This window comes from Triturus cristatus, chromosome 6 (assembly GCF_964204655.1).
Source record: "Triturus cristatus chromosome 6, aTriCri1.1, whole genome shotgun sequence".
NCBI classification, from domain to species: domain Eukaryota; kingdom Metazoa; phylum Chordata; class Amphibia; order Caudata; family Salamandridae; genus Triturus; species Triturus cristatus.
Genome location: NC_140589.1, coordinates 1,234,948,520 through 1,234,976,376, shown reverse-complemented (window position 1 = coordinate 1,234,976,376; position 27,857 = coordinate 1,234,948,520). Strand labels below are relative to the sequence as shown.

The 27,857-nt window shown below is 48.8% G+C and overlaps 1 protein-coding gene across 3 annotated transcripts in view; it reads left to right on the top strand.

The window, feature by feature from the left end:
• Positions 1-27,185, top strand: part of LOC146821236 (uncharacterized) — a 172,636-nt gene extending 145,451 nt beyond the window's left edge. For 2 of the 3 annotated variants that reach the window (XM_085612181.1, XM_085612179.1), the window contains exon 2: positions 26,106-27,185. In XM_085612181.1, coding sequence (XP_085468307.1) covers positions 26,115-27,089 — 975 coding nt within the window. In that variant the 5' untranslated portion in view covers positions 26,106-26,114 and the 3' untranslated portion in view covers positions 27,090-27,185. Of the gene's footprint in view, positions 1-24,516; positions 24,588-26,105 lie in introns of all 3 variants that reach the window. The other variant, XM_085612180.1, reaches the window with a different exon arrangement.
• The last annotated feature ends 672 nt before the right edge of the window (positions 27,186-27,857 follow it).

Below are 27,857 nucleotides of genomic sequence, written 5' to 3'. Positions count from 1 at the left end.
ACTTTACAAAGTTTCTGTTCCTCAAACCTACACTCTCCTCCTCTTCTTAGGGTGTCTTCTGTGTACACAAAACCTTCCCCTTTATGCGTCTGTGGCCTGCTCTCCCCTTCTTTCTCTCTTTCTCACACACTTTTTCTGCTCCTGTGTCTCAAATCCAATAACCCCTTCCCACACAACCTACCTATCCCTCTCATTCTTCCTTTCTATCTATTCTCAGCAGCTCTCACCACTATCTTCCCCATGCCACGTAATTCCACATCTAATAAATCCAATGCAACCCATATAATTCCACCTTACATACATCCACTGGATGTATGTCGTTACAACGCACACTTTTACAACGCATGCACTTACAACGCATTTTTTACAACGCAACATCCACTACAACGCATTCCATTACATAGCATGACACTACAACGCATTTTTAAAAACTACCTTTACAACGCATTCCATTACATCGCATTCTACCTTTACAACGCATACCATTACAACGCATAATATTAAATTGCATTTAAGGTAAGTATTGGATAGTATAGGGGTAAAAATTACTATTCTAACTCCAGGGGGTGCAACAGTAGGGTAAGTGTTGGATAGTATAGGGATAAAAATTACTATTCTAACTCCAGGGGGTGCAACAGTAGGGTAAGTGTTGGATAGTATAGGGGTAAAAATTACTATTCTAACTCCAGGGGGTGCAACAGTAGGGTAAGTGTTGGATAGTATAGGGGTAAAAATTGCTATTCTAACTCCAGGGGGTGCAACAGTAGGGTAAGTGTTGGATAGTATAGGGGTAAAAATTACTATTCTAACTCCAGGGGGTGCAACAGTAGGGAAAGTGTTGGATAGTATAGGGGTAAAAATTACTATTCTAACTCCAGGGGGTGCAACAGTAGGGTAAGTGTTGGATAGTATAGGGGTAAAAATTACTATTCTAACTCCAGGGGGTGCAACAGTAGGGTAAGTGTTGGATAGTATAGGGGTAAAAATTACTATTCTAACTCCAGGGGGTGCAACAGTAGGGTAAGTGTTGGATAGTGTAGTGTAATATTATGCGTTGTAATGGTATGCGTTGTAAAGGTAGTATGCGATGTAATGGAATGCGTTGTAAAGGTAGTTTTTAAAAATGCGTTGTAGTGTCATGCTATGTAATGGAATGCGTTGTAGTGGATGTTGCGTTGTAAAAAATGCGTTGTAAGTGTAGTGCGTTGTAAAAGTTGCGTTGTAAAGGTTGTTCCCCACATCCACTACACTCCAAAACAAATAGGTAAAAAACAAAATTTACGCCAATAGCTCTAACTCTCACAAATGCAAGGCCTATTGCTTTGCAAATGCTTGTTATTAACTTGTGATCTGTTTGAGCTGGAAGCAATTTTTTTGTCAAAATGTGCAGATTGTGCAGCAGATGATGGAATATGTGGCAAGTACGTCAAATCCACAATTATGAGAAAAAAGTCACAGCTGCAGAACCGAATAATTCCAGTGACCCTGACTAAGATGAAACGATTGCACTTTTAAATTTTTTTAATTTTGAAAACACCTAACCATATTCTTACATTATCCTGCATGATTGACATGCCACATATTTTCAAAGCTCAGCTTGTGCCTTGGCTTTTAAGAGCTGGTGCCAGCCTTGGCTCATCAGTCCCTGTTAATTTGTTGGCTCACCCACCTGTACCTTGTACCATAGTCAGGCCGTCTGTGATCATTCATCAGGAGAGGACCGAATAATGCTCAAGGAAAGACAAATTATGCAGCATAATGTGGCGTATTTTGTGATGGTTTTACTTTATTATTTTGGCATTTCCACACATGCTAAAACTGTCTTGGCAAATGTTGCACCTCATTATTAACAATTTAACACCCTAAAACAACAATTAGCAACAGAAAGGAAACTAGTTAACTTTTGCCAAGGTTGCAGCAATACAGGTAGTCATGGCTTTAAAAAACTTTGATTTTTGTTTTTTTTTTCCATTCCATTTATAAACATTATTTCGGCCGCAAAGGCCATAAAAGTACACATAAAATATAACAACGTACAATTCATCATTACACAATAATACATTTTTGGGGTTAAAATCTGCAGATTATGCTGGCAGGCACATGTAGCAAATCGATAGTTATGCAGAAAAGGCTATGCCCTTGCATAATTTCAGTGGCCCTGACCTTAGTGAAATGGTGTGAGGGTTCTTTCAAGCATAGGATTTGTACTGGAAAAAATATCTTTTAAGACCTATCCCACTGTATGTGTGCAGTACAGTGCAACACACTTTTTGAAATGGGGGTCTCTAGTTGGCAAGGGTATGCACCTTTGTCCAAGTAGGGGCCCTTCCTTCCACTCAGGATAAGGGAGTTACACTCCTAAAATAACCCCTGCTCACCCACTTGGCAGCTTGGCACAAGCAGTCAGGCTTATCTTAGAGGCGGTGTGTAAAGCATTTGCACGTAACCAACAGTAATACAATGAAAACCAGACCAGTTTTAGAAAAATATCCACTATTTTATATACTTTAAACAGGACCAAAACAATAAAAATCCACAATGCGGTACTTGAAAAATAGTTCCTTGAAGTTGATAGTTCCGTCTGGGGCTATCATGGCGTCGTGAACAACAAATCCAAACAGTTCTGGCTGACCGCGGCATCGCGGGCCAGCTGCGGTGTTTGGAGACCCGCAAAGCAGTACCTTTAGAGATGTAGGGTGTCGGCGACCTCTCGATGAGCCCCGAAAGCCGGCGTCCGCAGGCGTTGGTTCCAGAGTTCGGTGCAGGAGTTGTAGGGCCCTTGAAGTCACATGCTTTGCAGATTGAACTCCTTGCGGTTGAAGTCGGGAGCACTGACGTAGGCAGGCGTCAGGGCTGCGGTGCGAAGTGCAGCGATGTGGCATGCGGTGCCCTCAGGTCACAGTGCAGACAGCAACTCGGTGATGGTCATACAGCGGCGTGGGTGAGACCAGGGCTGTGGGGCGAAGTGATGCTGTGCTCGTCGCAGTGCTGGAAGGTCATGATGCAAGCAGCGGCATCATCGTTGTTGAAGCTCTGTCGTTGGCTGATGAACTGGAGTTGATGGTGCTTACGTCGGTAGGCCAAGGTTGCAGTGCGGGAGGAGGACGGTGTGTTGGGTAACATACGAGTGGTGCCCCCGAACCACAGTGCAAACAGTGCATTGATGTCGGCGTGGATTGGAGTCATCGGGTATACCAGGGCGACGGCGTGAAGTGAGGCAGTGCGGAGTGCGGTGCCCACAGATCGCGGTGCAAGCAGCAGCACAGTGGTGTCATCAGAGGGCACGTTGGTAAGACCAGGGTTGCGGTGCAGCGTTGCGGAGGTGCCCACTGCGGTGCCTTCAGGACACAGAGTCGGCAGCGGCGTCATAGGTTGCTTTTCTTCTGTTGCTGCACAAAACACACAGTCCCTAGTGCTGATGGCAGAAGAACTTGAAGTATTTGCTGTTCCTGGGACTTCTTGAACAGGGGGAAGCATTACCTCAAGCCCATGGAGAAACTCACAAAAAGGAAGTTGCAGGAAGTTCATTCCAGTCCTTTCACTGCCTAAGAAAGAAGCAGCCACTGCAGGCCAACGCAGCAAAGTGGTAGTCCCTACTCACAGCTTCTCCAGCTCTTCTTCTTGGCAGTCTTTTTGGTTCCAAAAGAGTTTTAAAATTCTGGGGTTTGGGTATCACTTTTTATAGCCCAAAATCCTTTGTTCTCTGGGGGCAGAGAGTGTCTGTGCCCAGCCAGAACCAGTTTTGTCCTCCCTGGTGCAGTTTCCTGGCCGGAGGTGCAGACAGCATTGTCAGAGGCAGACCAGGCCCATTCAGGTGAAGAGAAATCTCATCCACCTACTGTAAATGCAGCCCAGGTCTCTTCAGCCCATCCTTGACCCATCTAGACTCTCTGGTGCCACTGCTCCTCCCCAGCCCCTGTCACCCCAAAGCTAGACAGTCAATCCACAAACCCCGCAGAAGCACACTGGATGGCTAAGCAAGAAAATACCTACTTTCTAAAAGTGGTATTTTCAAACACAGAATGTAAAAATCCCCTTACTAAAAGATGCATCTTGAGATTCTAAGTTCAGGCATACTAAACTTTATTTTTCTACCTTATTCCCAGGGGTAGTTATGTTTATAAAATGTTATAAGCAAACTCCCCATTATCACCTATGGGAACAGGTAGCCATGCAATAGTAAAAAATGAAATTGGCAGTAGTTCACTATCAGAACATGCCACACACAACATGGCATGTCCTACCTTTCACATACACTGCACCCTGCCCACAGGGGTACCTTGGGCCTACCTTAGGGGTGACGAATATGTAAGAAAAGGGAAGGGTAGGGCCTGCAAGTGGGTGCACTTGCCATGTCGACATGGCAGTACTAAACTGCACACAGATACTGCAGTGGCAGATCTGAGTTACCTTTTCAGGGCTGCTTGTGTGGGTGGTACAACCAGTGCTGAAAGCCCAATAGCAGCATTTAATTTACAGGCCCTGGGCACACACAGTGCACTGTACCATGGATTGACTAGTAAATCAAATATGCCAAGCATGGAAATACCAATCCATAATACAAATTTCACAGAGAGCATATGCACTTTAGACCTGAATAGCAGTGGTAAAGTGCTCAGAGTCCTAAAACCAACAACAGCAGGTCAGGAAAAAATAGGAGGAAGAAGCAAACATTTTGGGGATAACCCTGCAAAAAGGGCTATCTCCAACACATAGATACAACGTTTGAAAAATATGGAGACTTTTAAAAGTTGCTCCGCTGTCATGCCTGCCTCGAGGTAATGTAATTTTTCCTGTCTGTAAATGTTACTAGATAGGGATTTACCTCAAAACCCATGGGTGGTTCCATGGGAACGCCCATGTACGACCCATGGTACGTTCCCTTGATAGTAAGTGGCGCAAGGTATGGCATACTGCTCCTTTGCGTTAATGTGGGAACCTTTCCCACACAAATCATGATTTGCATCGAAAAGTAAATCCCACCACAACACTATGCTGGGTTTAGTGTCACTTTTGTGATCCAATCTCAGTGCAAAGTGTTAGTAAATCTGGAACATAATCTCTAAACAGGTACTTGTCAATATTATTAGGACTCTTTGTGTTCTTACTGCAAGCTAATGCAAGGTTACTAAATGAACAATGCAGAGCAAATACTGCTGTTCTGTTTAAAATCAATCAATCAATCAATCAATCAATCAATCACATAACTTGTAAAGCGCACTACATACCAAGGAGGGTTTCAAGGCGCTGGGGGCGGGGGGGGGGGGAGCTGTTACTGGTCGAAGAGCCAGGTCTTGAGTTGTCTCCTGCAGGTCAGCAGATCTTCGGTTTGACATAGGTAGTGGGGGAGGGTGTTCCAGGTCTTGGCGGCGCGATGGGAGAAGTATCTGCCTCTGGAAGTAGTTCTCCGGATGCGTGGGACCGTGGCCAGGGCGTGGTCAGCGGAGCGGAGTTTTCTGTTGGGTATGTAGAAGGAGAGTCGGCTGTTGAGACAGGCTTTGCTGGTTTTGTGGAGTGCCTTGTGTGCGTGGATCAGGAGCTTGAAGGAGATTCTTTTGTCGACGGGGAGCCAGTGCAGGTTCTTCAGGTGGGGGGTGATGTGGTCGCGGCGCGGAACGTCGAGGATCAGGCGTGCAGAGGCATTCTGGATTCTCTGTAGTCTGCTGATGAGCTTGGACGAGGTTCCGGCGTAGCGGGTGTTTCCGTAGTCGAGTCTGCTGCTGACCAGGGCCTGGGTGACTGTTTTCCTCGTGTTTGGCGGGATCCATCTGAAGATCTTGCGGAGCATGCGGAGGGTGTTGAAACAGGTGGAGGAGACTGCGTTGACTTGTTTGGTCATGGAAAGTTTTGAGTCGAGGATGACTCCCAGGTTGCGTGCGTGGTCGGTGGAGGTCGGGGGGAACCCCAGTGATGTGGGCCACCAAGACTCATCCCAAGCAGAGGGGTTGGACCCGAGGATGAGGATTTCTGTTTTGTCTGTGTTCAGTTTGAGGCGGCTGTCCTCCATCCAGTCGGCGGTGGCCTTCATTTCCTGGTGGAGGTTGGATTTGGCGGTGAGGGAGTCCTTGGTTAGGGAGAGGATCAGCTGAGTGTCGTCGGCGTAGGAGATTATGTTGAGGTCGTGCTGTCGGGCGATGCGTGCTAGTGGTGCCATGTAGACGTTAAATAGCGTCGGGCTGAGGGAGGATCCTTGAGGAACGCTGAAGATGATCTTGGAGGCCTCGGAGCGGAACGGGGGAAGGCGGACTCTCTGAGTTCTGCCGGAGAGGAAGGAGGTGGTCCAGTCCAGGGCCTTGTTTTGGATCCCTGCGTCATGGAGGCGCGTGCGTAGTGTGCGGTGGCAGACGGTGTCGAAGGCGGCGGAGAGGTCCAGGAGGATGAGGGCCGCCATCTCGCCGTTGTCTAGCAGGATCCTGATGTCGTCTGTGGCGGCGATGCGTGCGATGAGATTGGCCGGAATTCTCGGGTCTGCCTTGGGTGTCTTCAGTAGGGCGTTGATCTCTGCATGCTTCCAGTTCTCAGGGAAGGTGGCGGTCTCGAAGGAGAGGTTGATGATTTTGTGCAGGTGGGGTGCGATGGACTTGCTGGCTTTCTTGAAGATGTGGTGTGGGAGAGGGTCGGATGGGGAACCGGAGTGGATTGTTCCCATGGTCTTGATTGTGTCCTCGATGCTCACGTTGGCCCAGGTTGTCAGGGCATCGTGGGTGGTGGGGTGCGGTGGGTTCGGTGTGGTGTGGTCGGCAGGGGTCGTCCAGGGTCTGAAGCTGTCATGGATGTTGGTGATTTTCCGGTGAAAGAAGGTGGCGAGGGAGTCGCACAGGGCTTGCGATGGTGGGATGTAGTTGGCGTTGGAGCTGGGGTTGGAGAGTTCCTTCACGATGGTGAAGAGCTCCTTGCTGTTGTGCGCGTTGTTGTCAAGGCGGTCTGTGAAGGAGGTCCTTTTGGCGGTCCAGATGAGGTGGTGGTGGTTGCGGATGGCGTCTTTGTGGGCAATGTGGCTGTCTGGCGTCTTGTTGCTGTTCCGTATGTCTTCCAGTTTCCGGCAGGTGCGTTTGGAGTCGAGGAGTTCCGGGGCAAACCAGCTGACTCTTCTGCTGGTGTCTCTGTTGGTGGGGTTTTTCAGCGGCGCGATGGTGTTGGCACAGTCGTTCATCCAGCGTTCGAGGGCGAGTGCACCATCATCCGGGTTGGTGGGGTTCGTCAGAGGGTTGAGTGCGAGGCTTGTCTGTAGTTGTTCTTCAGTGATTTTGCAGCGGCGGGGGGTCTACAGGGTGCGGTGGTGTGTGAGTGGTTTTCGGAAAGAGAAATGGATGCAGTGGTGGTCAGTCCAGGTGAGTTCGGAGGCATGGCTGAAGGTGACGTGGAGGCTTGAGGAGAAGATTGTGTCAAGCGTGTGGCCGGCGATGTGGGTCGGCGTTGTGATGAGCTGTTTCAGTCTGAGGTTGGCGAGATTGTTGATCAGGGTGGAAGAGTTGCTGTCATTGTTGTTCTCCAGGTGATAGTTCAGGTCTCCGAGGAGGATGTAGTCGGTGGAGGTCAGTGCGTGCGAGCTGATGAGGTCGGCGATGGAGTCGCAGAATTGAGGCCGGGGTCCTGGCGGTCTGTAGACGAGGGTGCCTCTTAGGGTGGTCCTTGGGTCCGTGTGGATCTGGAAGTGCATGTGTTCGGCAGTGCTGAGGGTGTCATTGGTGTTTGTAGAGATCTTGATGGTGTTTTTGTGGACGATGGCGATACCTCCTCTGGCTCGGTTTGCGCGGTCTCTGCGGGTGATCTTGTACCAGTCTGGGATGGCTATGGCGAAGTCTGGCGAGGAGGCTTCGTTCATCCAGGTTTCGGTCAGGAAGGCGACGTCCGGTGATGTGGTGTCGAGTAGGTCCCAGAGTTCGACGGCGTGTTTGTGTGCAGAGCGGGTGTTGATCAGGATGCATCTGAGCTGGTTGGCTTCCGTTGTAGTGGGTGTCTTGGCGCTTTCGTGGCAGGAGAAGTTGCAGTTCCGGCAGGTGAAGGGGCCGTGGGTGTGCCTCGGGGCGACCTTGCAGCAGGTGTGGGTCCTTCCTGGGTTGAGAGCGACGAGGGTGTTGGTGTCATAGCGGAGGTGGAGGTCCTCGTGGCTGGTGCGGGGGCCAGCGGTTCTGGCGCTGGGCGCGGTCCAGGCGTGGACAGGCGCAGACGGGCTTGCCTTTGGTGCGCAAGCAGCGCAGCCGCACAGCGGCCACCATATATGGGGAGGTGGGGAGGGAGGAGCAGCTGGGAGGCGGGAGGCGAGGGACGGGAGTGGCGAATGGGCGCAGAGGGGGCGGTGCTGCAGGGGAGGCAGCGGCGGGGACGGGGGACAGGAGACCGGCGCGAGGCACAGAAGATAAACGGGGTACAAAAACAGGGTCAAAGGCACAAAGTAAATACGTGGACGGCGAGGGGTACAGAAATAAAAAAGGGGGCACAGAAGCAGAGCGGTGAGTGGGGGGCAGGGGGCACAGACAGTCACAGACACAGAATCAAGGGGCACGAAGGCACAAAGGCAGCAAGAGAAACATACCTAAGGCCACCAGGGATGAGGCGCAGGTGCCTTCGGGTGGTGGAGGGCCTCGAATTCCACCGGCGGCAGCAGACAGCGGGGGTGCAGGTGGCGCTGCAGCGGGGCGGGAGCGACCTACTAGGTCAAGGGTCGCTCTCCTCACCGCGCAGCGGCGGCCATATATGGGGAGGGAGGAGCAGCTGGGAGGCGGGAGGTGAGGGACAGGAGTGGCGAATGGGCGCGGAGGGGGCGGGGCCACAGGGGAGGCAGCGGCGGGGACGGGGACAGGAGACCGACGCGGGGCACAGAAGATAAACGGGGTACAAAAACAGGGTCACAGCCACAAAGTAAACACGTGGACGGTGAGGGGTACAGAAATAAAAAAGGGGACACAGAAGCGGAGCGGCGAGCGGGGGGCAGGGGGCACAGACAGTCACAGGCACAGAATCAAGGGGCGCGGAGGCACAAAGGCAGCAAGAGAAACGTAGCTAAGGCCACCACTGGCCACCAAGGATGAGGCGCAGGTGGAAGCCTGCGGGTGGTGGAGGGCCTCGAATTCCACCGGCAGCAGCAGACAGCGGGGGTGCAGGTGGCGCTGCAGCAGGGGGGGGAAGCGACCTACCAGAAGGTCAAGGTTCGCTCTCCTCACCGCGCAGCGGCCGCCATATATGGGCAGGTGGGAAGGGAGGAGCAGCTGTGAGGCGGGAGGCGAGGGACGGGAGTGGCGAATGGGCGCGGAGGGGGCGGGGCCGCAGGGGAGGCAGCGGCGGGGACGGCGGACAGGAGACCGGCGCGGGGCACAGAAGATAAACGGGGTACAAAAACAGGGTCACAGGCACAAAGTAAATACGTGGACGGCGAGGGGTACAGAAATAAAAAAGGGGGCACAGAAGCTGAGCGGTGAGCGGGGGGCAGGGGGCACAGACAGTCACAGACACAGAATCAAGGGGCACGGAGGCACAAAGGCAGCAAGAGAAACATACCTAAGGCCACCACTGGCCACCAGGGATGAGGCGCAGGTGGAAGCCTGCGGGTGGTGGCGGGCCTCGAATTCCACCGGTGCCAGCAGACAGCGGGGGTGCAGGTGGCGCTGCAGCGGGGCGGGAGCGACATACTAGAAGGTCAAGGGTCGCTCTCCTCACTGCGCAGCGGCAGCCATATATGGGGAGGTGGGGAGGGAGGAGCAGCTGGGAGGCGGGAGGCGAGGGACGGGAGTGCGAATGGGCGCAGAGGGGGTGGGCCGCAGGGGAGGCAGCGCCGGGTACGGGGGACAGGAGACCAGCGTGGGGCACAGAAGATAAACGGGGTACAAAAACAGGGTCACAGGCACAAAGTAAACACGTGGACGGCGAGGGGTACAGAAATAAAAAAGGGGGCACCGAAGCGGAGCGGGGGGCAGGGGGCACAGACAGTCACAGGCACAGAATCAAGGGGCACGGAGGCACAAAGGCAGCAAGAGAAACGTACCTAAAGCCACCACTGGCCACCAGGGATGAGGCGCAGGTGGAAGCCTGCGGGTGGTGGAGGGCCTCGAATTCCACCGGCGGCAGCAGACAGCGGGGTTGCAGGTGGCGCTGCAGCGGGGGGGGGGAGCGACCTACCAGAAAGCAATGAAGAAGCCAAAGAGAAGGGGCCCCTGAAGCATGTGAGGAAAATGGTTTGCACATGTAATTGAGCATGCCAAATTTCTGCAGTCGTGTTCTGGATTGTAAAGAAGGTCTAAACTTGCTCGAACAGTTATTATTTAGTTAAGGTTCTCGCAGAACACTAAAGCAGAAAATGTATAAAGACCTACAATTTCAGGGGTGAATGCAAGTGTAGCTGTGCCAATTCACTTAACAGCACATTAGTGTGTTATTCAAAATAGTAGGTCAATTTTCACTCTCTCTCTCTGGCACCTCATAGTTATCTGCAGCTATGTTCACAGAAGCGTTTTTGAATCATGTCTTTGAATTAATTGCCTGATCCAACACCTCCCCTACAGGCCACACTACATCCAGCATCCTTATCAACCATGCAATCCAAAGGGGTGCCTAGAAACCTAATGCAAAGCAGAATACATCACAGTTTTGTCCAGAGTATTAAACAGTGTATACATAAAAGATTACCAGACAATCACATCACTATTTCTACTCTATAGCCTCACAAGTTATGAGATGTGGATACAGTCTTCTTAGTGGGGACAAGGTTGGGGCAGCTGGTCTGTCCAAGGCTGCCTGCCCCATTACCTTGTGAGGATTCGAGAGGAGATTAGACAAGTGGGGCAAATGAGATAGTGAATGCCACCCTGTACTGTAATGTTAACATGTAATTTTAGCCAGGGGCGTGCTATTTATGCTGCAGCCAGTGCAAAGGGACCATAGCCCTGATGTTAGAGAGGCCCAGTCTTCTCTGCTCTGGCTGCAATTCATTTATTATCTGACACATAAAAGGTAATGGAAGGAATGCTTGAAATAAGTCTAACCACTGACTGTCAATCCGGATAGCATTCCAACCCTTTGTCTTTTTGCCTACCATACCACCTTTTATTTATTTTATTTTTTATTTATTTGATGAGTTTTAAATAGCTCTGGCTAGAACTGAAAGTATCAGAGCACTATACACAAGGAACAGCGCAGTTGCACGGTACAATAATTACACATTAGTTGCACAATGATTACACAGTAAAAAAATACAAGTGTTACTAACAAATAGCAAATAAGGGTAACTGATGAAAACATAATTACTACAGAAGAATGCATTATTAGTAGGTGGCATGAACAGAGAAATAAAACAAAAGGAGTAGAGAGAGGTAGGGGGGACAAGAGTCGGAGGCTGAGATAGGTGAGAGGAGAGAGGGGGACCTGAGGGGGAGTTAGAGATAAGGCAGTCCAGCAAACGAGAAATGTTTGAAGGTCGGCAGGTTGGAGTCTAGCGGAACGAAGGAAAGGACAAAGATCAACAAGATTGCGGATCCGGGTCGTGGGCATCGAAGGAAACCATCCCAAAATGGCAGAATACATACAAGTCAAGACCCAAAAAACCAAGAGAGCAGAGTTTCGTTGAGTAGGGCAGGAGGGGGGAAGGAGCCACAGCACCAAGGGAGGGCGGAGGGCAGTAGAATGTCGGAAGTTTGCATGCACAAGCACAGTACTGCGAGGGCATTAGGGTTGTTGGCACATCGTGGATCAGGGGAAATCTGCCTGGGTGTAAGGGAGCAGACTTTGAGAAGGGGAGGCAGCAGCGAAGTCCAGGTGCGCCTCCAGGCTCAGGCGGCAACGAAAAGCCCAGGGAAGTCATACCGCTGTGCCGCGAAAGCTCACCACCCCTGAACCCCCGTACCTGGCAAAAAACTCATGGGACCAAACATCCCAAGGGAGGCGAAGGGAGGCAGGCAGCAGGGCAAGTTGTGGCATTCATGCTCGGAAAGGCAGGGGGAAGATCAGGAGGAGTGGACCTCCTCCTAGCACCTCCAAAACCGTCCGGAGAACTCAACCAGGCATCAGCACCGCTGAGCCTGGCTCTGTCAACAGGCGACAAACAGCAATTCATCGGGAGACAGGGGGGGGGAGGAGAAAGCAGCGGAGAAATGACGAGACCCATGTTTGATGTCTGGCAGGGTAGGTGATGGCCATGGCAGTGTGCCCAAGCCAATCTCCCCTATAGCCGTCGATGCAGCTCCACCGGGCATCGGCCATGTTGCTCGGGCTCCACCAGCTCGAGCGATGATCCTGATTACATCCGACGCTTTGGAGACCAAAAGCGGGAGGAAAGGAGAGACGGAGACCGCAGTTCAAGAACGACCATCAGGTGAGCAACAGGGTCTAGGAGGAAGTGAAAACCAGGGGATTATGGCTAAAAACGGTGATCCCTGGACTGGAGCTCCCGGCCGGAGCTCCTCACCTGACGGCCATCTGGTTAGTAAGTCCATTCACCTCAGTTTGGACTTAACCATATGCAAATCAGTCTTGACTCTGCTCCTATAGAAACAGCCCAGCCAAAGTGCCATGCAAGTTTCTCCCTGAACCAGAACACAAGCAACCAAAGACCGGTTTCTCTTTGCTTTTGCTAAGAATTGTTTGAAGTGTCTCCCTGTGTTTAGCTCTGTGTGGTCTCTTCCTCTGGGAGGGGTTGGAACGATAAATTCAAACAGAGAGTGAAACCAGTGCCTGGCAGGCACTAGTAAAACTCATAACAGAGGATACAGCAGAGCAGAGGCCAAACATTAATTCAATGGGTTGTACAGGAGCTTGTCATACGGTAGAAAAGAGGACAAGGAGACAGGGTGAAAGCTGTTGGATGAGGCAAACAGGTAGAAGAAATTAAGAAAAACAGAAGGGTGAGATTAAATAGACGTGGAGACAATGAGGTTGGAATGAGGAGGTCAACATTGTGGGCGAGATGTTAAGGAGGGAAAGAATGGAGGAGTGAGGTTCGGATATGAAGTAGAGAGAATAAAGGAAGAGGAGAGACATCTTAAGAAAATGAACAAGGAGATAGTAAAGACAGAATGCAAAGAAAGATGGGAGAGCAGAGAAAAGATACGTATGGGGTTTGAAAAAAAAAAAGGTACTGGACAGGAATGGAGAAAAATAATAGCAAGATGGAAAGGAAAGAAGATTTGGGAGTGCAAGGGAGAGGGATATTTTGAGTGTAGAGATAGAAAAGCGAGCGTTTATGAAGAGGATGTGCCATTGAAGTGAGATATAAAAAGGAACAAGTGAATAAACATGATATGCAGAGAAAAAGAAAGAAAGGGGAATTAAATGTAGAAAGGAAAGGAAAGTGAGGGAAAGAAAAAAGAAAGAAAATGATAATAAAATAACCAAAAGGGGATAGGTAGACCAATAGATGACTAACAAGGGGGTCAGTGACAAGAAGAGAAATGAGGTGGGTGAGAGAGAAGCATATTCAAGATAGAGATTTCATAGAGCAAGGTTGGAATGAGAGAGAACAGAGAGAATAGAGGGAGTCTGTGGGAGAGAGAACAGGGGGGCATAGATTGATGAGAGGAGATAGGATGAGGGAGACGTGGAGAACAACAGAATTAGAGAAAGAAAAGTGGGGAGGGTAAGGAGGATCAAGTAGAAAAGGAAGAACTAAAACAAAGAGAGGAACAAGATAAGTACAAGAGAGAGTGAGTGAGTGGTAGTAGATAGGAATAAGACAAATTGCAAGGAGGAGATTAAAGCAGCATGGAGATATCAAACAGAGAGGAATTGTAGGTAGAACTATTAGGGCATAAAATGCAGTGGCACCCATGGACAAGAGTGCGAGTATCCCACTGGGCCCCTGTAATGGGTGTCTTTTGATACCAACCCAGAGATGAGGGCGGGGGGCATTTTTTCTGGTTTGCATTTGGCCCTATGGCACTCTTACTAAGCCTCTCAGTGTTGGAGCTTGCACACCTCATGTGCTTACATCTTAAGTTGTTGCTTGTCTTCAGTGAACGCAGCCTTAGCTGCAGTGCATGGAGCACTTTAATGCCGCACATAGAGGAAAGAAATTGGAGGGAACATTGGCTGTGGTAATTTTGTTGATTAATCTAGCTGCCTAAGCTTTAACTTTCCGGGGCATAAACGACATCGGAATGCTATTAATGTGTTATAGATGACTAGATAGTTTATGTTGCTTTTCTCCGGCACCTTACACATAATTAGAAAGTCAATCCGGGGGAGGAGCCTAGCGCTTGACCAAGATGGCCGCGTGAGCTTAGAGCTCCCGAGACCCTCGCGCCCTCCGTCGACTATCCTGTCTCTAATCCTGACGGTATGCATGGCACCGTGTTGCTGAGTTGTCAGGGAGGCGATTGATACTATCCGCGGTCGGATCGCCCATCGGGAACCGGACTTACGACGGGCGAAAGATTGCGGCCTAACTCCCGGAGATGCCAGGGGCTAGAGTTGGCAGGATGCCCGACTCCTAGTTGATCAACAACGGCCTGGTGAGGTGTGAACTGTCGGACGGAGGCCCTCGCTCTTTCACTTTCGGTTTCGTTCCCTTTGTCTGCCCGGACACTGTAGAGCTCTGGGTGGCTTTATAACCCCAGGGACGCTCGGCGGGCTACTCTGGCAGCACAAGGCGGACCTGCTCACTCCTTATTCCTCTCTCTGAGAGGGAGCGGTCTTCACTGCATTGGATTGCCTGGAGTCCATTATGTCGGGCAAAGCAGAAGGGGATCGGTTGAAGACTAAGTCCACCAGGCGGGGAACGTATTCCCAAGTCAACAGTATGGACCGCTACGCCCTCCTGAAAACATCGCCGAGTGGACCGAGCCAGGCGCCGGATGCCCAGAAGGAGGACTCGCCTGGGACACCGGAGCTATCCCTGCAGGATGTCATGGGCGCGCTTGACGGGATGCAGACCTCGATGGGGAGGCAATTCGAGGCCCTGGCGCATAAGGTGGATGCCATCCTGGTGGATGTCAATTTGATCCCCTCGGACCTGGGCAAGACAAACGAACGAGTTAAGAACCTGGACCACAAGACCACGGGCCTCGCTGATGATGTCGCGGATTTGCAGAACGAGGTCCGGAAGCTGAGGGCTGAGAGTGACCTCGCCGCCCGCCGGCTGGAGGACTTCGAGAGCCGGTCCAGGCGCAATAACGTGCGCGTCATCGGGGTCCCGGAGTCCTCGGATGAGGCTTCGACGGACCTGCTTGTGGAAGATTTGGTCCTCAATCATCTTAAGCCTAGGGGCCTTGGAAAGTTTTTTGCGGTGGAAAGGGCCCATAGGGTGCCGGGCGGGCGGCCCAAGGCGGGTGCCCCGCCGCGGCCGATTGTCGCCCGGCTCTTTCACTTTCGAGATCGGGACGCTATCCTGCAAGCTTCGAGGGTGGCGGGCCCAGTCCCCTTCCAGAATGCGTCGGTGAATTTTTATCCGGACTTCACCCAGCATGTGCAGAGACAGAGGCAGAGCTTCCTGGGGGTGAAGCGGAGACTTCGGGAACTGGACCTGAAGTATGCCATGCTTTTCCCCGCCAGACTACGGGTGGTGCATGAAGATCGGACATTCTTTTTTGACTCTCCTGTTATGGCCGACGAATGGCTGGACGCTTTGCCCCGGCGACAGACCGGGGACGACACAGCCGAGCATGGAGATAGCGGCCGGAATGGACAGGGCTGATATCTCAAAGCCGACCTGACTTGATTTAACCATACTTGAAGATTTGAACAGAGTGCAGTAACTGTGGAGGGTTGCGGGAGGACGAGGGGTGCTCTTTTCCTCCCTTAGGGTACTTTTTGTAGATTTTTGTTTTTGTAGGGCGACAGGCACACTGCAAGTTGGGGGGGCTTTTTAAGCTGCAGCAGGGGTGCAGGGTGGGGGGAGTTTTTGGGATTTTGAGTTTGTTGTTGGGGGGTTTATTTCTGCAAGGCATGATGATTATCCTCAGGGCTGTTCCATGGTGGCGCCTCGGGTGTGGGGTGGGCCTCTTTCCGTTTGAGGATGGGGGGTAGAGGCTTAAGTGTTATAAGCTGGAATGTTAATGGTTTGGGGGATCGCATCAAGAGGGGGATTGTGTTGCAATTTTTGAAACGCTCAATGCCAGACGTTGTCCTGCTGCAGGAGACGCATCTCATAGGCAATACGTGCTATGCCCTGAATAGGAAGGGGTATAAATTCATTGCACACTCGGGATTCTCTTCTGGGTCCAGGGGTGTGGGCATCCTCGTTAGAGCATCGCTGCCTTTTGAGGTGGACTCCACCATTGTTGACGATAGGGGGAGGTTTGTGGCGGTGGCGGGGCGGTGGGAAGGAAGGACTTTGGTTTTGGTTTCAGTTTATGTCCCGCCGGCCCTGCAGGCCTCCACATTTGCTGAACTGGGCAGGGCTTTGCTGACTCTCCCGGGGGGAATGCTGGTAGTGGGAGGGGATTTCAACGCTGTGGGTTCCGGACTGTTGGATAGATACCCGCCCAGGGACACAGGGGGGGCTCAGAAATGGCTTCCAGACTTCCTGGATACATTTGGTCTGATAGATTGCTGGAGGCTCCGGCACCCCACACAGAGTCAATACACGTTTCACTCCGGGGCGCATGGTAGCCTCTCCAGGATTGACTACCTGCTCACTCTGGCCGCACATGCCTCGTTGATATCCGAGGCGAGGCACATGGCACGCGGTATCTCTGATCACTCGCCAGTGTGGATCCGGCTGGATCTAGGTCGGGAGGGAGGAGGGAGGGTGGCCCCCATCAACCCATGGTACTTCCGAGACCCCAAGATGCGCAGCGCCCTGGTAAAGAAGGTAGATAATTACTTTAAGGACAATCTGGGAACCGTGGACTCGGCGGTGTCGCTGTGGGAAGCTTTTAAGACCGTGCTTCGGGGGGAAGCCCTTTCCCTTGTGGTGGCTGCCAAGAACCGGAGGGATGGCGAGGTGCGGCAGGTGGAGGAGGAGATTGCGGCCCTTGAAGGCGATATGGAGGAGGAGGTTACGGAGTCCTCATTGCATGAGCTTTGCCTGAAGCAGGCGGAGTATAGGGACCTGGTGACGAACGCCGCTAAGACCCTCAGCAGGGAACAACAGGGCCGCCTGTATGACGTTGGGGATAAGGCAGGGAAACTCCTGGCGTGGCTGGACAGGAAAGAATGGGTCAATAGAGTGGTGCCAGAGTTGATTGGAGAGGGGGGAGAGGCGATCGTGGAACCTGAGGGGATTGTGAAGTGTTTCGCGGAATATTTCTATAGGGTTTATTCCTCTGTGTCGGACAGGCCGCCCGAGGACTCGTCTGATCTCCTCCGAGATATCGAGTTGCCCTGCCTCTCTGACATAGATAGGGACGATTTGGATGGTGACATCACGGTTGATGAGGTGGCGGGGGCGATTCGCGCGTTGAACTCGGGTAAGGCCTCTGGACCGAATGGACTGCCGATCGACCTGTACAAACTGTTCCCGGATAGGGTCGCCCCTCATCTGCGCGCCATGTTTTTGGAGGCGCGGGGGGATGGGATCCTTCCGTTGGACCAGCGGCTGGCGTCGATCGTGGTCATACATAAAGAGGGTAAACCCCGAGATAGATGCTCCTCCTATCGGCCCATTTCACTCCTCAACGCTGAGCCGAAAATTCTGGCCAAACTCCTGGCTACCCGTTTGATTAGGGTACTTGGCGACTTGGTCCACCCGGATCAATCTGGCTTTATCCCGCACCGAAATACAGCATTGAACCTTAGGCGTCTTCATGGCGTCATCGCCAGGGCGGGCACACTGCGTGAACCGGCTGTTGTGGCATCTCTTGATGCCACGATGGCCTTTGACACGGTGGAGTGGGCATATCTTTGGGCCGTGCTGGCCAAGTTTGGTTTCGGTCGCGGTTTTGTGAGTTGGGTTCGGTTGCTGTACGAGGGGCCACTAGCGAATGTGGTGGTGAATGGACGGGCATCTACTCCGTTTCAGCTCGGTAGGGGTACTCGGCAGGGCTGCCCCCTGTCGCCTCTGTTGTTCGCCCTCGCCCTTGAACCGTTGGCTGCGTGGATACGTTGGCACCCGGATATACGGGGCCTTCGGTGGTCGTCTGATCATGAGGACCGTATTTCGCTCTATGCCGATGATATCCTGCTGTATCTTGCCTCACCTAAGAAGTCACTTATAGTGGTCTGTGACGTACTCGCATCGTTCGGTAGGAACTCGGGGCTTGTGATTAATTGGGGCAAATCGTACTTGTACGTTCTTAGTGGCGAGGTCCCACCGATCCCTAGAACATGTTCGATACAGGTTGCCCAGCAGGGTTTTGTGTATTTGGGGATTTTTATATCCTTGGATCCTGCTGTGCGCTATGAGAGGAATCTGCTCCCCCCCTTGGCATGCTTGAGGCGAGATGTGGAAGGTTGGCGGAGGCTGCCGCTCTCCCTCGTTGGGCGTGCGGCCCTGTTTAAAATGATGTCTCTTCCCCGCTTCCTCTACGCTCTCCAGAACACCCTGGACTGGGTACCGGCCAAATACTTTCGGGAGGTCGAAGGCCTCCAAAGGACGTTGCTGTGGGATGGGCGGCCGCGAATAGCTATTTCAAAGTTGACGCTCCCATGGTACGATGGGGGCATCGCGCTCCCAGACATCCGACGGTACTATTGGGCCACGCAGCTGAGCGCGATCAACCATGGGTTTTATGGCCCTGCCCTCAGCCCTGGGTATGCCATGGATAGGTGGCTGCTGCGCGGCGGCAACTACTACAGGGCGTTGTATTCGCGGTCCTTAGACTCGTCCCTCACGGGGCCCACAGGTGTGGCGGTGCGCGTATGGAAGATGGCGACTGACTCGTTGGGCTGGAAGGATAGGCTAACCCTCGCTACCCCATTGTTTGAATCGGAAAGATTGGGAAGACTCTGGCACACGAAGGGCTTTGATAAGTGGGACCTGATAGGTATATCCAAGGTGGGAGATGTACTGCATAAGGGGAGGGTGAAGTCTTTCGAGGAGTTGCAGACTGAGTTTGAGCTAGGGCCCTCAGAGTATTTCAGGTATATCCAGCTGCGTCACGCCCTCCGATCAGTACTTGTTGAGGGTGAGAAGGTGCCGGAGTCCTCTCCCCTTGAGGACCGAGTCCTTGATGGTCATATGCCCGAGAGCACGATCTCGCTCATATATAAGAAGTTGATAAACGTCCGGGCAGACTTGCTATTGGGGCTGAGAGAACAGTGGACCAGGGATGGTCTTGAGTTGGATAATGAGGACTGGCAGTCAGCGGTTTCTTCGCCTAAGGAGGTTGCGATCCCGTCGCGTCTGAGGCTGGTGCAGCTTAAAATACTGCACCGGGTGTATGTGACGGGGCCAAGGCTGGTCCGCATGGGATTCTCGGAGGACGGCCTGTGCAGAAGGGGATGTGGTATGGTGGGCACTTTCCTGCACATCATTTGGGAATGTGGTGTCATTGTGGAGTTCTGGAGGAGAGTCCATGCAGTTATGGGGGAGGTGACGGGCATTGCGGTACAGCCGGAGGCGCGGTGCTGCCTCCTGAACGTCTGGGGGCCCACTGACCTCGATGAGGCGCAGACCCAATGGGTGACTCTGGGTAACATGGTAGCAAAAAGGGATATCGCGCGGCTATGGGGCTCCTCGGGACCCCCTACACTGACCGCGTGGAAGGAAAACATGGATTGGAGCATGTTTAGGGAGAGGACGGTCTACTGCTCTAGAGGTCGCCCCCGGAAGTGGCATGCCATCTGGGGGCAGTGGAACCAATACAGGGGGGGAATATGTCTTGCCCCGGACCTGGAACCTCCCGAGGAACAGCTTTCCCCCTGACCTACTTTCCAGCTCAGCTTGGTTTTAGTAACTGTTCTGGGCCTCTGCTGTTCCCCTTCTTCCTCCGTACACAGTCTTGTACTTAGTAGACGAGTGGGGTCCGGTCTCCCCTGGGGGCCTCCGCCATGGGCTCACAATGTCCTTGCCTTGCTGGGGTTTGTGGTTAGTTTTTTCTGTGTTTATTTAAAATTGAACCTTTTGCATTATTCTTTGAACTGCATTGGGGACACATTACTGTATCTAACTTGTAATGCTGCCGAACCTTCGGGCTGTCGGCTGAATAGCTGTGTCCTGAATTTTGAAATAAAGGTTTTCAAAAACAAAAAAAAAAAAAAAAGAAAGTCAATCCTTCCAAATGTCTACCACCTTTTGTGCAGATTCGTTATGCAGCTTTAAAGGTATAATGAACATCGGTCCTTCTTTTTAATTCCCCCCATTGATGGATCTACATGAGTTTGAAAACTGAAAACTAGGTTGCACATTCTAAGTCTCTGCAGAGTTTCGTGCAGATCCATCAAATGGTGCCAAAGTTAATAGTAATCGAAAATGTTTTGATGTCCTCTTAATTCTTGCAGCACTGTTTGATGCACAGGAATTCTGAATACATGCAATGGGTGTAACTTACTAACTGCATGCCATATTGGATGCAAATTCATAAAATAGTAACCAAAGTTATAAGCAAAGGTAAATGTTATTGCCACCCATTTTATCTTTTACCTCCCCCGGTGGAGTAACAAAATCTGACATACCAAAAGAATTTTAGTCTTTCTAAGCTTCGGGCAAATTTTATGCAGGCATGTCACACTGTACCAAATATATTGGCAAAAGACAACGAATTTGCAAATACAAATACCAATCTCAAACAGTTTAAGGGAGTTGGGGCCAGATGTATGATCATTTGCTTTTGCGACTCGCAAATTGCGAAAAATGAAGCAAATGTACAACAGTGTCAGAGATTCCCAATGGGGTCGCAAAATGCAAAGCTTATGAATATTAATGAGTCACTCACAATTTGCAACCCCATTGGGATTGGCTGGCCCTCCCAGGGATGGTGGCCTGCTGTGCTCAGCAGATCTCCATGTCTGGGACTGATTTAAATTAAGCAGGTTTTTCTAAAAAAAATGCAGCCCGTTTTCCTTAAAGGAATTAACCTTCCTGCTTTCTCAAATTTGCTTGAAAATGCACCATTTTTCTTCTTTTTTTTTAATTTTCATGGGAAGAGAATCGCAATGATCCCCCCCTTATGGTGGTTTGGGCTTGCTCGCTACGCTCGCTCGCAACGGTGCAGTATACCAATCATTTTACGCCTCACCACTTTCAAATCTCACCAGCCGCCCCCTGAAATTGACTATTGTTTATGAGCAATTATTACATGAAAGTTAAATCCAAACATTCAAATTCCAGGTGGGTCCCTTTGTTAGCTACACTTTAAAGTAAACAACAATTTTTAACTAACCACCCCCAAAAAAATATGAAAATACAAAAATAATTCCTAACGAGTAACAGGTAGCATGATTCTATAATGCTATCTCTGGGTTTTGTTGTCACTTACAAACCACTTTTCAATGGGCATCTTAAAGCCAATGCGCTTTAACACCAGGAAGAGGAAAGGCCATTCCAGGATAAATGCCCTCACATCATCCAAAAGTGCAGCCACCACAGGAAGTTCTGAGGGCACCTGATGTAGTACTGTGCAGTCTGCAGAGTTTAAATGATGTGAATCCTGGCATTAATGGCAGTAGTCTGATCGTGATTACTTTTGCTTGGATTTTATTGTCAACATTAATGAAAGACAAAAGCCTCTAGGAGGAACAGAACTCTCCTGGCTTCCCCAGTTTCAGTAACAATTTGATCTGAGCAGCTTGAACTGTTGGTGGCAATTGGCCGTCCATCAGCGCCTCCTCATACATTGCATGTACAGTTGGTCAAGGCATACTGAAGTGAAGTCTGTAGCAAAGTACAGAAGAACTGTGTAAAGATGTCCCTCATCTGGAAGATGGCTGTTGCTACATATTCATCTGTATTCCTAACACCGAGTATTTCTTGAGGATCTTTCCCCCCACACATCAATGATGCAATTACCCCTACTAGTGATCTTCCTTTCCATACTTACTGTCTTTGATCTCCCTGTCCAGAAATCGTACCTCTCTTTCCACTGCTTCTTGGTCTAGCTTCTGTCTAATTGTGGCCAGAGTTGTTCTGTCACCAGTGGATTCATGTTGTTTGGTGAGTCATTCTGCTTCCAACAATTACACTTGTGTCCTCATTGTCTTGAGTACTCCTGCTTTGTGTGATATACAGTAGCCCTATATAAACACAGTAAATGCCTCCCATAGTTTATGCATTTTGACTACCAACCACATATGCTCAAATAAGGAAATTATCTCATCCTTGGGTGAAACTATGCATCCGTAATGCCATCCCCTTTGAATCTGCCAGTGATCAAAAATTGTTTGTGGGTACATCTCTACACTGTCTAGCCAAATAATCAGGGGTCTAGACATCAGCAGGAGGTCTGCTCTTGAGAATATAACCTGCTTGTTTGAAAAATGCATATACTTTGCCAAGTCATCATGGAAAAGCCTCCACAAGGCAATCAATTTATGTTGCTCCCTTAAGCTTATAAGTATTATAGCTCCTAAATGTGCCCCCTGCTTTAGAGTTAGATCAGTCTAGGAAGACCTGTATGGTAGTAAAAACCAGATCCACAGAGAATCCAGGAATTCCTCACCTAGTCCAATTGTGACTTTGTTAAAACCAGGGGAATATGACTCATTACAACGCATACTAATACGACGCATGTCATTACAACGCGGGTATTACTACGCATTGTAAATTACATCGACATGCCATTACATCGTATACTTTTACCACGCATATACCTTTACCACGCATGCCATTACTACCTAAAGGCATGCGTGGTAAAGGTATATACGTGGTAAAAGTATGCAGTGTAAGTGACACTACCCTGCCCTACCCTAATCCCTAATGTAGTAGCCCTGCACGACCCTCCCCCGACCCCCAGTCCTCTCTCTACAATAACACTACCCAGCACAACCCCCCAACACTACCCTGAACCCTAAAACACTACCCTGCACTACACACACCCCGATACTACCCTACACCCTAAAACACTACCCTGCACTACACACACACACACCCCAACACTACCCTAAGCCCTAAAACACTAGCCTGCACTACACACACACCCAACACTACCCGAAACCCTAAAACACTACCCTACACCACACACACACCACAACACTACCCTACACCCTAAAACCCTACCCTGCACTATACACAAACCACAACACTACCCTGAACCCTAAAAAATTAACCCCACCCCAGGCCCAATCCCCATTACCTCTTTCTCCTTGTGGTTCCTCACTCCTCCTCTCAGGTCGGCTGAGGGGCGCTACACGGTGCACATCGTCGTGAGGAAACGGAAGAGCCGCAGTTTCCTCACAATGAGGTGGATCGCCATTACATTGCATGCGTTATGAAACGCATGCAATGTAAAATAATGCGTAGTAATGGCGACGTGTTGTTACATCACAAGCTTTGTAACTTGTAACACTTGGGATGTAATGACATGCAGGGAAACAGCAACGTTGTAATGGCTGTTTGCCAAACCAGGAATGTCTATATTGGCGGTATAAATGTTAAACAATGTCAGAGTTAGCCTTTCTGTGATACCAGGTAATATTACATGGTGCCCAGTACTGTCCATTAGTGCTTTTACTAAACTAAAATGTATCTGGGAGTGTATTATGGTGAGTACCATTGTAGCTTGTGGTATATTATCTGAATGGTATCTTTGGCATTACTGTTGCATTATGAATCCTGCATGGGTATGTATCAGCAAATATGTGTGCTGCATCATTAAAATGCTGACATTTCCCCCTGTCAGGTATTTTAGGATCTTTGTAGTTGTACTAATGGATTTTGGACACACAGCAAATATGTAACCACCACCAACTATAACCCGCCTCCCCCACACATACACCGGCAACAGAAATCTGTCAGTAAATTTAAAACATATTACCCACCCTACCTTGTGATATTTAAATCAGGTAAGTGGCATAACCACATAAGCTTTATCCTACCGTTGAACACCATGTTGACTACTAGGTGCCCAGCACTTGTTGTGGATTAATCAATTATAAATCTGCCCAATTTGTAACTTACTCAGGAGTCATTAGCCAAGTCATAGATTGTAATCCCGGCCCTCAATTGTACAGTGCTCTCTCCATTCATGTACTCTAGCTCCAATTCTCTGTTATTTAAGTGTCTCCACTTTTCCCTGTTTGATCTTCCAGCAGCTCCATAGCTGATTTCTATGAAGTAGTGAAATGAGTCTTGACATCAAGTATCACTTGAAGCCTAGCTGGGAACAATATTGAGTGCTGAACATTATATTCCCGAAGCATTTCTTAACTCTATTAAAGGCTTTTCTGGCATTTTGAACTACTGTGTAAAGTTGGGGAAGATAGACACTCTTAATTATCTATATGTAAGATCTCATTCTCTCTCTCCTTGCTGAGTGCTAGATCGCAATCTGTATAGTTCATCAACTCGGCTATAATTACTCTCAAAGTGAGGCCTGTTGCGGGTGTTCTGGCTGGCAAACTATGAACTCACTCCTTAATGGAAAAATGAGAAAAGTGTCCAAAACGTTCCTCAATAATTGTTCAATAAAGGTTTCAAATATATGGCATAAAATACTGCCCTACCATACATTATAAGGATATTGCAAGTCACTGAGGACTTTTCTTTCCATATAGAGGAACAACGCTGAAGGCCAAGCTCCTTTATAAGGTGATGGAACTCTGAGTATCCCTACGTACAGCAAGAGGTACTTTATTCCTTATAATGCATGGTCACACTATCACCTTTCCCACAAACCATTTAAATCCTTGGTGCGTCGGTCTTTCATATGGAAAAGAAAGGGTATTTGCAAACCTGAGGAATTAAAACAGAATCTCTAGTGCAAACATCAAAAAAGATGTTAGATATTTTTTGCAGAAAGATATTAGAATCAGTTTAATACAAGTCAGTTTTTTTAAAAAGGCACCGTAGCTCAAATGTGTAGAAACATGCAGAAAGACACTAATGTTTCTATAATTACCTAAGAAGTGCAAAACCATTAACATGTTGCCATAAATATCTCCTTTCTGCTTGTCACTGTACAGCTAGTAAAACAGAGCAGAAGAAAGAAAAGTAACATTTTAGTTTCTTCCTTAAACCGCTGCTTTAATTATGCCCTGTGGTATGACCTGCCTTTCCTCTCTGCTACTGGTTTTGGCAGCAGGCACTGTGACTTCAGAACTCAACACTAATACGTTATTACAGTTGAAGTCTGACGCCTTTGTTTATAATAGGTGACTGGCTGTGTCACATGCTGCCTATTATATATGGGAAATAATATCCCCTGCCGTACATTGTAAGGATAATGCAAGTCACTGAGGAGTTCCATAACAATATAGAAGAACAAGGCCGTTGGGAATATTTCAACAATTAAAGAACTCCACATAATCAAACCAATAAATTAAGCAAAATTCACAGTTTCTGTGAAAGTGGTAAGAGTATTGTAATGTATACTCTCCTTTATAAGATTATTTACACAATTTGTATTTGCATCGGTTTTAGTAAGGGTGAGATGTGAGAATTGCATTTGGTGTGCGAGCTATGGTTTAATAAAAAATTAATTTTAAAATAAAAATAGGAACAATTAAGATAAAATATGACAATATGTTGTGTTTAGCGCAGGTACATTGACCCCTGGTACTGTGTTAGTCAGGAATTAGCAAAATGTTTTTAAATATTTTTTTATTAAAAAGTACACAATTTTTATTTTGAATGTAATATTATTTTCCATCTTGCTTTCTATGCAGAGATCCTTGCCCCATTGCTAGAAGATCTCCACAAGCAACCGGAAAGTTACAAATAGAACCTTTGCAGTTGTAAAGTTGGCCCTAAGAGTCTTCATACACTAATTTGAGGGGTTGAGAAATGGAAGTCTAAATCTAAGTGGAGATCTCTGCATGAAAATGGTGAATTTCATCCATAAGATCTCTATCTAGGTGTAAGTGTAGATCTGCATGTGTGGAAATTTCCACATGTAAGTCAAACTTTGTGAATAGGCCCCTACATGTGCTACAAAACATAGAAAGGAATTATTGATAGTGCTACAAAACCTTTAAACAAAAAGAAACAATAAATGCAATCATTTTTTAAGTATTTCTATTTAATTATTTCTCAGCTCTACGGAAGGACACAAAAAACATGAATCATCTTTAAGTGAAGTGCTTCAAAATTAAATCTGATCATTCCCTTTTGCCAAGAGGTTTTAACAATGTTTATTTCTTCCCAGGAATGCAAGATGGCTCGACTGCTTCTCAAGTTGTGGCTAAGTTTTGTGTGCCTTCTGTACATGGCACCTCAGTATACCAGAAGCCAGGATGTGTTCTTTGGCCTGAAAAACTACACAGAATACAGAGTTGGCAACATGAACATGATTATCACTGTACCACATGGTGGAGATAAGCTACCAAGTGAAATACCAAACCGAGATGCGGGATGCTGGAACTCAGATTCTGCCACCTGCTGGTTTACTCACAATTGCCCTGCTGGATCGCAGAAAGACTCAGCGAAGTGTAAAGTTTCGACATTGCAAGACAAGTATACCTTGAACGTGGCATTAAATCTCGCTGAGGAAATCTGCGCTCTCACTGGTGGATACTGCCCTCATATTGTGATAAATCACCTTGGAAGATCCAAGCTGGATGCCAACAGGGAAAAGGAGGAGGCTACTTTTGGGGTACTCCAAGCAGAGCTAGCATGGAAAGAGTTTATGAATTTTATAAATATGTCAAAATCCCAGGTGGGAAGGGGGCTTCTGATTGATATTCATGGCCAGGTCCATCCTGAACAATGGATAGAGCTGGGATACACCCTGTCCAAAGAAAGCCTTGATTCTGGTAGATTTACTGCAGCTCAGTCATCCATTTACCAGCTCTCACAGGATCACAGGGAAGTCCCTTTTGAAACACTTCTTAGGGGAGAACGAAGCCTAGGAAACTTTATTGAAGAGCAGAATGGTATTAACAAATACATTTGTGTTCCTTCTCCCAAAAACCCTGGCCCCAGTGGTGGAAACTATTTTGCAGGTGGTTATATTACCGAAACATTTGGGTCTAAGAAGTCAGGGCTGGTGGACGCTATCCAGGTTGAGCTTCCCCGGTGGATAAGGGAAAACAATGAGCGTCCCAAATTTTGCATGACTTTAGCAAAGGCAATGATGAGTTTTTGGCAAACAAACTATTGCAATCAAACTGAATCCAAATTAGTAGGATGATGAAGAGAGTGGGAATAAATCACCACAGTCTTATGAGGAGTAGTACATTTCAGTGGAATAGTCAATTATATTAAAAGTTGTTAACTTCTAATCAAATCCTCTCTACTGTTGATTTTGGGAAATAGCTAAAATGGCAACTGATTTTTTTTCAGATTCAGTTCTGAAAGTATAGCCCCAAACTCTACTGAAAACTTAGAAAACTGGTTATTTTCATAAAGCTAACTCATTATGATTATATTTATTGGCTATTTCCAGCAAGCTCACAATTTAAAAATTAAGGGCCTAATTTAGAGTTTGACGGCAGGTGTTAGTACCATCGCCGTGCTTGAGTACTTTACTCCCACCTTGGTGAGGGTTCTCCACCCACCTAATTTAGAGAGGTCTGCAGGCTCAGTAGACATATCTTGCATTTACGGAAACCTCTGTCATGGCTGTTCCTGTGAATGCATTGTGAGCATGACGCCACCGCACACTTTAATTTTCCTTTTTTTATTTCCAAAAACAAAATCCCAAAGGGGTATTTTGTTTTTGAAAATAAAAAAAGCACTGACCCCCTCATCATGGGAGTTTTCTCCCATGGTGTGGTGGTCATTAAAAAGTTTTTACTGTAACATACCGCTACATATGGCCTCTCTAAATCGGTGGGCGGATGAATGGCCAAAGGCAGAGTAGATGGAATAGTCCCAGTCGTCAACAGATTGAAGGTCTGCTCATCTGTATATCAGGCGGGTGGGCCTTCAATTTGGCAGAAAGGGTACTCTGTTGCTT